General features: G+C 39.5%; 1 protein-coding gene across 2 annotated transcripts in view; it reads left to right on the top strand.

Annotated features, from left to right (window-relative positions):
* Window positions 1-14,422, top strand: part of thoc2 (THO complex 2) — a 139,877-nt gene that overhangs the window by 72,534 nt on the left and 52,921 nt on the right. For both annotated transcript variants that reach the window (XM_073058018.1, XM_073058019.1), the window contains 3 exons: window positions 8,455-8,551; window positions 9,053-9,170; window positions 9,755-9,934. In XM_073058018.1, coding sequence (XP_072914119.1) covers window positions 8,455-8,551; window positions 9,053-9,170; window positions 9,755-9,934 — 395 coding nt within the window. The remainder of the gene's footprint in view (window positions 1-8,454; window positions 8,552-9,052; window positions 9,171-9,754; window positions 9,935-14,422) is intronic.

The following is a 14,422-nucleotide window of genomic DNA, read 5'->3' as shown; positions in this document are numbered from 1 at the left end:
AGAAAATCATCATCTGTGTTCTAAAGGGATATCCTTATATTTTGAGGCTGTGTTCTGGTCTGAGACTCCCCCCACTATGGGAAACATCCTCTCTGCATCAACTCTATCAAGGCCTTTCAATATTCAATTGGATTCTATGAGATTTCCCCCCCCCCCATTCTTCTAAACTCCAAGTACAGGCCCAGAGCCATTTAACGCTCCTCATATGATAAGCCTTTCATTCCCGGAATCATTTTTGTAAATCTTATGTTGACTTTCTCCACTATCAGCACATCTTTTCAACATAAGGTGCCTAAAACTTCTCACAATACTCCAGGTATGGTCTGACCAGTGTCCTAAAAAGCCTCAGCATTACATCCTTTTATATTCTAGTCAGCTCAAATTGAATGCCAACATTGCATTTGCCTTCCTTATCACAGATTCAACTTGCAAGGTAACCTTCAGAGAATCCTGCACAAGGACTCCCAAGTCCCTTTGCACCTCTGATTTCTGAATTTTTTCCCCATTTATAAAATAGTCTACAGTGTGTTTTTATTCATAGTGATAAACAGAGAGTAAGCAGTGGAGAATTTCTTAAATGCATTTATTTTAATGGTAGGAGCATTGTAAGAAAGGTGGATGAGCTTAGAACATGGATTGACACCTGGAAATATGATGCTGTAGCTATTAGTGAAACATGGTTGCAGGAGGGGTGTGATTGGCAACTAAATATCCTGGATTTCGTTGCTTCAGGTGTGATAGAATTGGAGGGACAAGAGGGGGAGGTGTTGCATTGCTTCTCAGAGAAAATATTACAGCGGTGCTTTGGCAGTATAGATTAGAGGGCTCATCTAGGGAGACTATTTGGGTGGAATTGAGGAATGGGAAACGTGTAGTAACACTTATAGGGGTGTATTATAGACCACCTAATGGGGAGCGAGAATTGGAGGAGCAAATTTGTAAGGAGATAGCAGATATTTGTATTAAGCACAGGGTTGTGATTGTGGGAGATTTTAATTTTCCACACATAGACAGGGAAGCCCATGCTGTAAAAGGGTTGGATGGTTTGGAGTTTGTAAAATGTGTGCTGGATAGTTTTTTGCAGCAATACATTGAGGTACCAACTAGAGAAGGGGCAGTGTTGGATCTCCTGTTAGGGAATGAGACAGGCCAGGTAACAGAGATACGTGTTGAGGAGCACTTCGGGTCCAGTGTTCACAATGCCATTAGTTTCAATATAATTGAACAGCTATGTGTGGAGCCGAAAGAGATGGGGGAGATTTTGAACAATTTCTTTTCTTCGGTATTCACTAAGGAGAAGGATATTGAATTGTGTAAGGTAAGCGAAACAAGTAGGGAAGTTATGGAAACCATGACGATTAAGGAAAAGGAAGTACTGGCGCTTTTAAGGAATATAAAAGTGGATAAATCTCCAGGTCCTGACAGATATTCCCTAGGACCTTAAGGGAAGTTAGTATAGAAATAGCAGGGATCTGACAGAAATATTCCGAATGTCATTAGAAACGGAGATGGTGCTGGAGGATTGGCGTATTGCTCATTTGGTTCCATTGTTTAAAAAGGGTTCTAAGAGTAAACCTAACAATTATAGGCCTGTCAGTTTGACATCAGTGGTGGGTAAATTAAGGGGAAGTATTCTTAAAGATGATATATATAATTATCTGGATAGACAGGGTCTGATTAGGAACAATTAGCATGGATTTGTGCGTGGAAGATCATGTTTGACAAATCTTACTGAATTTTTTGAAGAGGTTACGAGGAAAGTTGACGAGGGTAAAGCAGTCGATGTTGTTTATATGGACTTCAGTAAGGCCTCTGACAAGGTTCTGCACTGAAGGTTAGTTAGGAAGGTTCATTTGTTAGGTATTAATATTGAAGTAGTAAAATGGAGTCAACAGTGGCTGGATGGGAGATGCCAGAGAGTAGTGGTGGATAACTGTTTGTCAAGTTGGAGGCCGGTGAGTAGTGGTGTGCCTCAGGGATCTGTACTGGGTCCGATGTTGTTTGTCATATACATTAATGATCTGGATGATGGGGTGGTAAATTGGATTAGTAAGTATGCAGATGATACTAAGGTAGGTGGCGTTGTGGATAATGAAGTAGCTTTTAAAAGCTTGCAGAGAGATTTAGGCCAGTTAGAAAAATGGGCTGAACGATGGCAGATGGAGTTTAATGCTGATAAGTGTGAGGTGCTACATTTTGGAAGGAATAATCCAAATAGGACATACATGGTAAATGGTGGGGCATTGAAGAATGCAGTAGAACAGAGTGCTCTAGGAATAATGGTGCATAGTTCCCTGAAAATGGAATCTCATGTGGATAGAGTGGTGAAGAAAGCTTTTGGTATGCTGGCCTTTATAAATCAGAGCATTGAGTATAGGAGTTGGGATGTAATGTTAAAATTGTACAAGGCATTGGTAAGGCCGAATTTGGAGTATTGTGTACAGTTCTGGTCACCGAATTATAGGAAAGATATCAACAAAATAGAGAGAGTACAGAGGAGATTTACTAGAATGTTACCTGGGTTTCAGCACCTAAGTTACAGAGAAAGGTTGAACAAGTTAGGCCTTTATTCTTTGGAGCGTAGAAAGTTGAGGGGGGACTTGATAGAGGTATTTAAAATTGAGAGGGGATAGATAGAGTTGACGTGGATAGGCTTTTTCCATTGAGAGTAGGGGAGATTCAAACAAGAGGACATGCGTTGAGAGTTAAGGGGCAAAAGTTTAGGGGTAACACGTAGCTGTGTGGAACGAGCTTCCAGTAGAAGTGGTAGAGGCAGGTTCGATATTGTCATTTAAAGTAAAATTGGATAGGTATATGGACAGGAAAGGAATGAAGGGTTATGGGCTGAGTGCAGGTCGGTGGGACTAGGTGAGAGTAAGCGTTCGGCACGGACTAGAAGGCCCAAGATGGCCTGTTTCCAGGCTGTAATTGTTCATTGTTATATTTCTTTTACCAAAGTACATGATCAAAGACTTCCCTACACTGTATTCTAGTTGCTTCTTCTTTACACATTCCCCCAATCTGTTTTGGTCCTTCTGCAGACTGCCTGCTTTCTCAACACTATCCAACCCTCCACCTATTATTGCATTGTTCACAAACTTGGCTACGGAGCTGTTAATTCCTTTATCCAAATAATGTCAAATGAAGCGGTCCCAACACAGATCCCTAGAAACACCATTATCACTGGCAGCCAGTCAGAATCTTTCCCATAATACAACGGGCTCTCATCTTGTTTAGCAAACTCATGCATAGCACTTTGTTAAAGGCCTTCTGAAAATTCAAGTAAACAATATCTGACTGTCCTTTGTCTATTCTGCTTGTTATTTCCTCAAAGAATTCCAACAGATATGTCAGGCAGGATTTCCCCTTCAGGGATTCATACTGACTTCAGGTTATTTTATCACCCTGAGACTTCATCTTTATTAAAGGACCAGTGTCTTTTCAACCACTGAATTTAGGCTAATTGGCCTATAATTTCCTTTATTCTGTCTTTCTCTGTTCTTAAAGAGTGAGATGATAATTTTCCAGTCCTCCAGAGCCATTTTAGAATTTAGTAATTCTTGAAAGACGCCTCAACAATCTTCAACTAATGCCATCAAAATCTCTTCAGCTACATCTTTCAGAACCCTGGGGTGTAGGCCATCTGGTCGATATGACTTATTTATCTTCAAACCTTTCAGCTTCTCAAACAACACCTGAATAATTACAATACCCGAATAGGAGCCGAGAGGTAATGTTTCAGCTATTTCAGACCCTGATCAGTCCCCACTTGGAGTACTGTGCTCAGTTCTGGTTGCCTCACTACAGGAAGGATGTGAAAGCCATAGAAAGAGTGCAGAGGAAATTTACAAGGAGGTTTGCCTGGATTGGGGATCATGCCTTATGAGAATAGGTTGAGTGTACTTGACCTTTTCTCCTTGGAGCGAAGGAGGATGAGAGGTGACCTGATAAAAGTGTACAAGATGATGAGAGGCATTGATCGTGTGGACAGTCAGAGGCTTTTTCCCAGGGCTGAAATGGTTGCCACAAGAGGACACAGGTTTAAGGTGCTGAGGGAGTAGGTACAGAGGAGATGTCAGGGGTAAGTTTTTTACTCCGAGAGTGGTGAGTGCGTGGAACAGGCTGCTGACAACGGTGGTGGAGGCGGATACAATAGGGTCTTTTAAGAGGCTTTTGGATAGGTACATGGAGCTTAGTAAAATAGAGGGCTATGGGTAAGCCTAGTAATTTCTAAGATAGGGATATGTTTGGCACAACTTTGTGAGCTGAAAGGCCTGTATTGTGCTGTAGGTTTTTTATGTTTCTATGTTTCAAACAGCACTTCTGTCCCCTGACACTCTTGAATTTCTGGCATCACATTAGTGTTTTCCACAGTGGAGATTGATGCAAAATACTTATTAAGTTTGTCTACTATTTTTTGTTTCTTATGTAATCTTCTGGAGTTTTTTGAGGCTGTAACTATGAAAATGGACAAGGGAGAGCCAGTGGATGTAGTGTACCTGGACTTCCAGAAAGCTTTTGATAAAGTCCCACATAGGAGATTAGTGGGCAAAATTAAGGCACATGGTATTGGAGGCAGAGTACTGACATGGATTGAAAATTGGCTGCTGACAGGAAACAAAGAGTAGTGATTAATGGGTCCCTTTCGGAATGGCAGGCTGTGAACAGTGGGGTACCGCAAGGTTCGGTGCTGGGACCGCAGCTGTTTACAATATACATTAATGATTTAGATGAAGGGATTAAAAGTAACATTAGCAAATTTGCTGATGACACAAAGCTGGGTGGCAGTGTGAAATGTCAGGAGGATGTTATGAGAATGCAGGGTGACTTGGACAGGTTGGGTGAGTGGGCAAATGTATGGCAGATGCAGTTTAATGTGGATAAATGTGAGGTTATCCACTTTGGTGGCAAGAACAGGAAGGCAGATTACTATCTAAATGGACTCAAGTTAGAAAAAGGGGAAGTACAATGAGATCTAGGTGTTCTTGTACATCAGTCAATGAAAGTAAGCATGCAGGTAGTGAAGTAAGCACAGCAGGCAGTGAAGAAAGCTAATGGCATGCTGGCTTTTATAACAAGAGGAATTGAGTATAGGAGTAAAGAGGTCCTTCTGCAGCTGTACAGGGCCCTGGTGAGACCCCACCTGGAGTATTGTGTGCAGTTTTGGTCTTCAAATTTGAGGAAGGACATTCTTGCTATTGAGGGAGTGCAGTGTAGGTTCACAAGGTTAATTCCCGGAATGGCGGGACTGTCATATGTTGAAAGATTGGAGCGACTGGGCTTGTATACACTGGAATTTAGAAGGATGAGAGGGGATCTGATTGAGACATATAAGATTATTAAGGGATTGGACACGCTGGAGGCAGGAAGCATGTTCCCGCTGATGGGTGAGTCCAGAACTAGAGGCCACAGTTTAAGAATAAGGGGTAGGCCATTTAGAACTGAGATGCGGAAAAACTTTTTCACCCAGAGAGTGGTGGATATGTGGAATGCTCTGCCCCAGAGGCAGTGGAGGCCAAGTCTCTGGATGCATTCAAGAGAGAGTTAGATAGAGCTCTTATAGATAGCAGGGACAAGGGATACGGGGAGAGGGCAGGAACAGGGTACTGATTGTGTATGATCAGCCATGATCACAGTGAATGGTGGTGCTGGCTAGAAGGGCCAAATGGCCTACTCCTGCACCTACTGTCTATTGTCTTTTGTTTCCTTTTACTATGTCTCCAGTGTCATTTTCCAGAGGTCTGAAATCATTCTAACCTGTTTACTCTTTACGTATCTGAAAAAAAATTGTTGTCTTTTTTTTAATATATTATTGCCTAGCTTACATTTGTTTTGACTTTTCTCTCCTTATGCCTTTTTTGTTGACTTCTGTTGATTTTTAAAAGCTTTCCAATCCTCTGACTTCCCACTAATTCTTGTGATATCATATACCTTCACTTTAGCTTTTATGCTATCTTTGACCTCTCTTTTTAGCCATGGTTGCCTCATCCTCTCATTGGAATGCTTCTCTTTTGGGATGTGTATATTTTGTGTCTTCTGAAATGCTTCCTGAAACTCCTGCAATTGTTGTTCTCCCGTCATCCCTGCTAGTATCCTCATCCGAATAACTTTGACCCGATCCCCTCTCATGCCTCTGTAGTTCCCTTTACTCCACTGTAATACTTATACATCTGATTTTACCTTATCCCTTTCAAACTGCAATGTGAAGTGTTCTTTAATCAAATGTGGTTTATTGTATAACCTCCAGTCCGGAATTGTTATTTCCCCTAGTGGGCTTAATCACAAGCTGTCCTAAAAAGCCATCTCATAGGCATTGTACAAACTCTTTCTCTTGTGATCCAGCACCAACTCAATTTTCCCAATCTACCTGCATCTGAAATCCCCTATGACTATTGTAATATCACTCTATCTACGTATCTTTACTATCTCCTGTTGTAATTTGTATCCCACATCCTGGCTACTGTTCAGAATCCTGTACATAATTCTCATCAGGACTTTTTTTTACTCTTACAGTTTCTTAACTCTCCCCGCAAGGATTCTACATCTTCTGATCCTTTGTCACCTCTTTCTAATGATTTGATTTCATTTTCTACCAGAAGAGCTACCAAACCACCTCTGTTTGCATGCCTGGCTTTTCAATAGAATATGTGCACTTGGATGTTAAACTCCCAACTGTGATTTTCTTTCTGCCCAAGTCATACCTGCCAATCTCTAAGATCTGCTAATCCACAAGATCATCTACCTTATCCTGTACAAAGTGTGCATTCAAATATAAAGCCTTTGGTCCTGTATTCATCACCGTTTTCAATGTTGCCTCGATGCTGCACTTCAACACATCACACTGTCTACAATTTTCCCCTGTCATCTGCCTGTTCTTCCTCAGTCTCACTACACACTGCATCTATTTGTTTACCTACTGCCCCAGCCTCAACCCTTTCACTCTGGTTCCTATTCCCTGGGAAATTAGTTGAAACTCTCCTCAGCATTTCAAGCAAACCTGCCCATAAGGATATTGGTCCCCTTTGAGCTCGGGTGTAACATATCCATTTTGTACAGGATATACCTTCCCCAGAAGAGATTTTATTTAGAGATACAGTACAGAATAATCCCTTTCTGCCTTTCGAGCCGTGCCACCAGCGACCCCCAATTTAACCCTAGACTAATCACTGAACAATTTACAATGATCCAAGAATGTGAAACTATACCCCCTGCACCAATTCTTTGGCTGCACATTTATCTGCCATGTTGCAAACGTACCTCGGCAGTCAAAAATGTAGTAGGCATGATTAATTTTTGCAAGAAATACAATGGATTCCGGTTAATTGGGATACATCAGGACCAGTACATTTTGGCCCAATTCAGCAGCTGTCCTCATAAGCTGGTTTCGTAAAATAGGTATGAACAAGATGAGCTGAGTAACAAATTATGTATTTAAATGAAATTTTGAACAAATTAAAACACTACCAGTAATACTGCAGTACTATAAAACTGTATATTAATTCCTAATAATTATCGACAGAGGAATTAATCCAGTGTGTGCAATAAACAAAATCAAGACAGGCGCCTCGTGAAGATAATTTACTGCCTGCATACAATGCTATCGATGACTGTAACCTCCAAATCTTCATTGTCGTTGTAACATTCAAGATGATTGTCTGTACCTTCAAATTCTTCATAGTTCATAACCTGTTGAAGCAGTGAAATTGTTTAATTTCCACTCCTGGCATCTCCAAGTCTGAATTGTGTAGTGAACAATCATGTTCTGAATTGCCTTACTGCTTATTTCTCACCAACTGTTGTTGACAAAAATCAGTACATTTAGAACAGAAGCACACACAACTGACACTATCTATGCACAGTGTAGGCCTCTAACAGCCACACAAGTGGACATGACTGGCACTAGTTAGAAATTGACAACTGTCACCAACCCCAATTAAGCAGCATAGTGTCTCAAATAAATGAAGGGAATCCTTGCAATTTTTTTTGATTAGTTACACATTATTCTTTGAGTTGTCCCAAATAAGTGGCTACCCCTGGGTAACTGATGGTCCAATTAACTGGAATCCACTGTATTTTGGAATGTTGTGCCAATAAAAAGAAAACAGCTTGTTAAATGGTCATATTTTGATAAAATTAGTTTATACACAAGTTTACCATGAGGACTAATTAAAATGACATCATTGATGTGAAGTTTTTTTTTTATTGTGCTGTGAACCGCATGGAAATAAATGTGAAGAGAACAATATTAACTGTTAAGGGCAGTAAGGTATTGCATAGAGCTATTAACAAAGACATTGCTACTGAAATTGTACTATTAAAGTTAGTGAAGTTTAAATTTCTGTTGTTCTTTTGTTGCTGTATTTTAAAGTGAATTTTCCAAGACTAATAGACTTAATTTTTTTCAATGAAATTTTTCTTTTAATTTTAAAGTTGGGAGTTCCTTTCTCTTAACAGGTCTAGCAAGTTTTTGTGGTGCAATATTCAGAAAATATCCAATAGAGCTCACTGGTCTTCTGCAGTATGTTGCAAATCAGCTGAAGGCTGGGAAAAGGTATAGTTTTATTGTTTTAGGGGTACTAATATACAACTGATGGGTTTGAGCAAGCAAATTAATACATTCTGTTTTGTGCTAAGCGGTTTGTAAGTTATAAAAATTGTTACATTTTAGGGGAAGAGGTGCCACAATTCATTTGATCTTTTGTTGTTGCAATTATAATGTGTGGTTCCAACTTCAACTGATTAACCTTTCCAAATATACTGCTTTGATGTATTCATATCTAGTTATATGTGTCTTGATTTCAACTTTAATGACCAGCTTTAAGAAGACAAGTTGGACAACAGGCAATTGTGGGATGTATTTATATCCACAATATCGACTTGATCTTTTTTGATCATAATTTCTGTATTTGCATTTATGGTAATTCTGTAATATGGTTCACTGATAATTTGTTATGGTAAATAATCATTCTGTTAACAATGGAGGATAAAATTAAGACATTTTCTTTTCATTTTGATTATTGATTTTTGTGTACCATTTATCATTGTTTAATAGTTTTGATCTTCTGATCCTGAAAGAAGTGGTACAGAAGATGGCTGGTATTGAAATTACAGAGGAAATGACAACTGAGCAATTGGAAGCAATGACAGGTGGAGAGCAGTTAAAAGCTGAGGCAAGTCATTTTTGTTCACTTAACAAATCAGTGATTGATCAGATTTTTGCAAAATCACTGTAAACGTAGAGAGGTAACTTAAGGTATGACTAAAATTATATTGTTAATGATTGTTGCTTTTTATTATTCTGTATACTGTATTGAGTTAAATGGCAAGAAAGATTTGCTGAATGGTTAAGTTTGGACACTGAAGGTTTTAATGTTAGATCCTAAAGCAAAGATATAGTAGTTATTGACCTGTTTCTACAAGTGAGAAATTCTTGACAGAAGGGATGTATTTACAGGAAAACAGTCATTTAAAATAGAGATACATAGGAATTCTTTACATAAGCGTGGTAAATCTGGTACTTTATACCCAAGAGTTTTGTGAAGCCAAGATGAATGTAGGTCTTTAAAGAGAAGGTAGGTATATCTTTGAAAGATGTGGGAGTTGAGGGACAATGATAACAGGCTAAAAAAAATTGGAGCCTGATCCTGCTATTTTGTTTTCTGTCTGATTATTTTTTTTGTGATTGGAATGTTTTTTCTTGATGCATTTCTCTTGGTGAGGAGGGATTTCTGTATTTTTTTGTTATTGTTTAAAGGGTGGATACTTTGGACAAATTAGGAACACAAAAAAATCATCCCAGCGACTAAAAGATGCTCTGCTTGACCACGACCTGGCACTTCCCCTTTGTCTCCTCATGGCTCAACAGAGGAACGGTGTTATTTTCCAGGAAGGGGGTGAGAAACATCTTAAATTAGTCGGGAAATTGTATGATCAGGTAAGAATTAAGACATGCAGTTAATGAATTCAATCATACACCTGTAACATTTTCTGTGGAAGGTATAAGACCATCAAAGCAATGTTAGGAATTTAGTTTCTCAAGCTTGTTGATTCTTATCTGTGTAATAATAGTTTTGACAAGGCAAGTCAAATTGATTAAAACTGTAATCTGCTCAAACACTATTCCTGCTCCAGTGTACTACAGTGCCATGTAAAGGCACTCAGCCCCCTCAACTCTTTTTCACTGTATTCTTTTTCTAAATTTAGAAGTAGGATTTTTTTAGCTAATCTACCAAACGTCGTGCATCATGTCAAGTTAAATGAAAAATTCTAAAACTTGTGTTACGTACCCTGTAACTGGGTGGCTTACCAGCAAAGATAGAGAGGTCCGCTGAAGTCTGATGCTACTATTTTCAAACATTTTTATTTATAAAGGGGCACAAACGTATGGTTAATACAAAACATTCAGATCATATACGTCGTCAATACTCAATTTAAAGCACAGGTATAGTAATAATCAATCAGAAATAAGCTCTATCGTTGTCTAGGGGATAATACTGAGTCCAATGGAAATATAAAAGTCACTCATAAATCTGCAGGCTTTTCCGTTTGGGAACCGCTGGCATTTCACGTGTTGGAGAGAGATATTGGTGAGAGAAAGGAACACTTGCCCGTTGTCTTTGCGAAGCAAATCCCTGTTGTTAGTTAAAAATGGTTTTTCCTTTGGTTTCAGCCACAGACTCCCGATCCGGAATCTAACGCACGTGGCTTCCTTCAAAATGGCTTCCCGCTCCGACGGGAAGCGCTATCGTGTCTTCTTAGTGTGTCTCCTTGGTGCGTCTGAGGGGCCGCCTCGGCAGCCCACCTTTTATCGGGACTTGCAGGGTTGTAGCTGTCAATCAGGGTGGGGTGAGGCAATCTCTCCTCATCTCCCAGCCCACGTTGCCCTGAGGGTTTGCACGTAACCCAGTCCCCATTCCACAAAGGTGTCTCCAAGAGACAATGGCCATTTCCGTGGCTTTTGTCTAGCTGAGAGGCCAGACCACATTCCAAAACCTGGAGGCCTCTCCCTCACTCTCCTGAGTCCAATTCAGCACGTCGCTCTCTCTCTTGGGTCATTGACCTCCCCTTCACTAGGGCTCTTGCGATTCTCACAAAGGAGGGGGCTGGGGTCATAACACTTGCCAACTAAAAATTGGAAAAACAAAATTGTGAGACTGAAAAAGTATTCATCCCCTTTGTGATACTGCACTAACTTTCCTCAGGTACCATACTGTACATTACCAGCTCACACAATTTGTTGATGTAGAAGACTAGAGGATCACCTGAATAAATACTCCTTCTCTCTATGGTCAAACAGTATGGTAGATTTTCAACAGACTAAATCAAAATGAAGACAAAAGAGCATTCAAGGGGAATCAGAGAAATGATAATAGAGAGGCACAGTAGGAGGAAGGGTACAAGACTATCTCAAAGGCATTGAACATATCTTGGAGCTTATTGCAGTCCATCATGAAAAAGTCAGGGGAAAAATGAAACCATAGCCATGCTACCAAGGTCAGGCCACCCCTCTAAATTCACTTGTAAAAGAAGCTACTGTGAGTCACTCTGAGTGAGCTGCAGAAATCAGTGGCTGAAACTGGAGATGAAGTTCACAGCTGCACAATCTCAAAGGCCTTGCACATAAAGGGGATTTATAGAAGAGTGGCAAGGGAGAAATCCTGGCTTTTAAAAAAGAAGAGCATTTCCTCATCCGCAAAGACTTTACAAAGTGTCACTTACAAGATGCAGAAGAAGGTCTTGTGGTTGGATGAAACCAAAGTGGAACTTTTTGGCCTCAACACTACAAGTAGCATAAATCCAATACTGTACATCAGCCAGGGAACATAATCCCTACTGTAAAGTATGGTGGAGGTAGCTTCATGCTGTGGGAATGCTTTTCAGCAGCAGGGACTGGAAATCTGAACAGGATTGATGGGAAGGTGAATGCTGCTAAATTCAGAGAGATCCTGGATAAAAACCTGTTGGCCTCTCCCAAAAGCTTAAACTGGGAAGGACAATAACCCAAAGTACACTGCCAGCACAACCATGAAGTGGCTTCAAATGAAGAAAGTTGATGTCCTTGAGTGGCCCAGTCAGCCCTGACCTTGATCCAATCAAAAATCTGGCAAGACCTCAAGATTGCTTTCCACTGCCACTCCCCAACTAAACTGACACAGCTTGAGCAATTTTGCAAGGAGGAATGGGCAAATCTTGCTGCATCAGGTTTGCAAAACTCTTGGAGACTTATCCTAAAAGACTGCTGGCTATAGTAGCTGTGAGAGGGGATTCAACTAAGTACTGAGCAAAGAGGGATAAATACTTTTGAATACTGATATTTCAAGTTTTGAATTTTCAGTTTCTCATGGTTTACAGTTTTCCTTGTTTTTTGGAGGCAACTGTGAAAATAGCATATGATTCACACATAAATCCCTGGTTGTAATACTTATTTATGTGAACAAAGGGTTGGAGGCTGAATACTCAGCAGGCTAGGGAGCATCTATGGATGAAAGGTCTCGGCCTGAAACTTAGACTGTTTATTCTTTTCCATAGATGCTGCCTGGCCTGCTGAGTTCATCCAGCATTTTATGTGTGTTTCATTTTCACAATTTATCTCTATTATTGCTGGTATCTACGGTGGCAAAGCTGCATACTGTAACTTATCAGTGTGTGATTATCCTTTATCTTGCAGTACAGCTTCAGAATTTTTTATACTTGTATCGTGTACTAAATAGCAAAGCAGGCTACTTCGCATTAAAAAAACTAACAACCAGATCTAAGCAAAGACGATCTCCTAAATATCCTGCTAATATTTCATCATGATATTGCCTTTACAAATGCATCTTACTTTACTGTTAAGAACATTTGAAATTTCAGCTTCAAATTTGCCCTTCGTCCCCCCAATCCAAAGCTAACCATCTTTTTGTAATTTCATGATCCAAGGCGAATAGCTCTTGAACTAAATAACCAACAGACAAAATTTTTTAAACTTTTGAAACTCATGAGACAGAGCTTCCTTTGTGCCAAAAACAGCTACTGTTCTCATAAGTAACCCCGCTGGTCATGAATTATGATCTTCCATTATAAACTATGAACTTCCATTAGCTGACAAGATGGTCAAGAACAGCATCAGTCTCTGAGATCTAACATTCCGCTGTACAGATTAGCCTCAGCTCAGGAATAGTAAATTTATGGCCCTATGCTGACAGGAAAGTATGCATTTGTGAATATCAACCCTGCAGTCTGTGTTTGTTAACCTTTCTTTTATCGTTCAAATCATATTAAATAAGGTGGTTAAAGCCCTTTTTCCCCTAAATCTCCCCTAAATCTCCCCTCTTACATAGCTTGTGTTATTGGAAACAAAACCAATGTAATTTTGCATTTCTGTTGATGGAAACAAAATTACTTACGGAGACACAGCACATTGATAATTTGTTTGCTGTGAAAATCCTGTCATTGAAATTGTGGAGTTTTAATTCTGATTTTAGAGTTAAGTACAGGTTTCCCCTGCAATCCGAAGGTAGAGCGTTCCTATGAAACCGTTTGTAAACCAAAATGTTGTAAAGCGAAGAAGCAATTACCGTTAATTTATATGGGAAAATTTTTTGAGCGTTCCCAGACCCCAAAAATAACATACCAAATCAAAGCAAATAACACATTAAACCTAAAATAACACTAACATATAGTAAAAGCAGGAATGATATGATAAATATGCACCCTATATAAAGTAGAAATATTGTATGTGTGGTGTAGTTTCACTTATCAAAATCGAGAAGACAGCGAGCCAAAGTCGATTTGGAGTTTAAAAAAATCAGCACGTACACGCATACGTACGCACCTACACGCATATGCACATACACACATGCGCAAACAACTACCCGCACAAGGTTTCATGGTCATTGTAGTCTTTCTCGGGGTAAACACATGTATAAAGCGGGCGTCTTTTTTTCCTAAAAGCGAAAATCCTCTTTGGTTAGCGAAAACAGGTATTAATGTAGGCCTTTCGTAACAGTGAGTTGTCGTAAAGTGAACGTTCGAAAAATGGGGGATGTCTGTAAATTTAATTTTGGTGATTCAGACTTTAGTGTTTTGTTTTTTGCATGCTGTGTTAGGTGTTGTATTAGTTAATGTTTTAGTGTTATATTGTGTCATTTATATGTTTCAGATAATGTTTTTAAAAATATGCATCATTTTGTTCCGCTACCTCTCTTGCCAGATTTTTACAGCAGGTTATTACAATGGAGGAATCTGGATTACAGATTCATAATTCTTTGAAAGTGGTGTCACAGGTAGATAGAATTATAAAGAGAGTTTTTGGCAATTGGCATTCATAAATCAAAGTCTTGAGTGCAGGAGTTGGGATATTATTTTGAAATTATATAAGATGTTGTATAATTTGAAGTGTTGTTTGCAGTCCTGGTCACCTACCTACAGGAAAGATGTCAGT

Source organism: Hemitrygon akajei, chromosome 10 (assembly GCF_048418815.1).
Source record: "Hemitrygon akajei chromosome 10, sHemAka1.3, whole genome shotgun sequence".
In the NCBI taxonomy this organism is placed as follows: domain Eukaryota; kingdom Metazoa; phylum Chordata; class Chondrichthyes; order Myliobatiformes; family Dasyatidae; genus Hemitrygon; species Hemitrygon akajei.
Note: the sequence above shows the minus strand (reverse complement) of the source record. Positions and strands in the feature narration are given on the sequence as shown.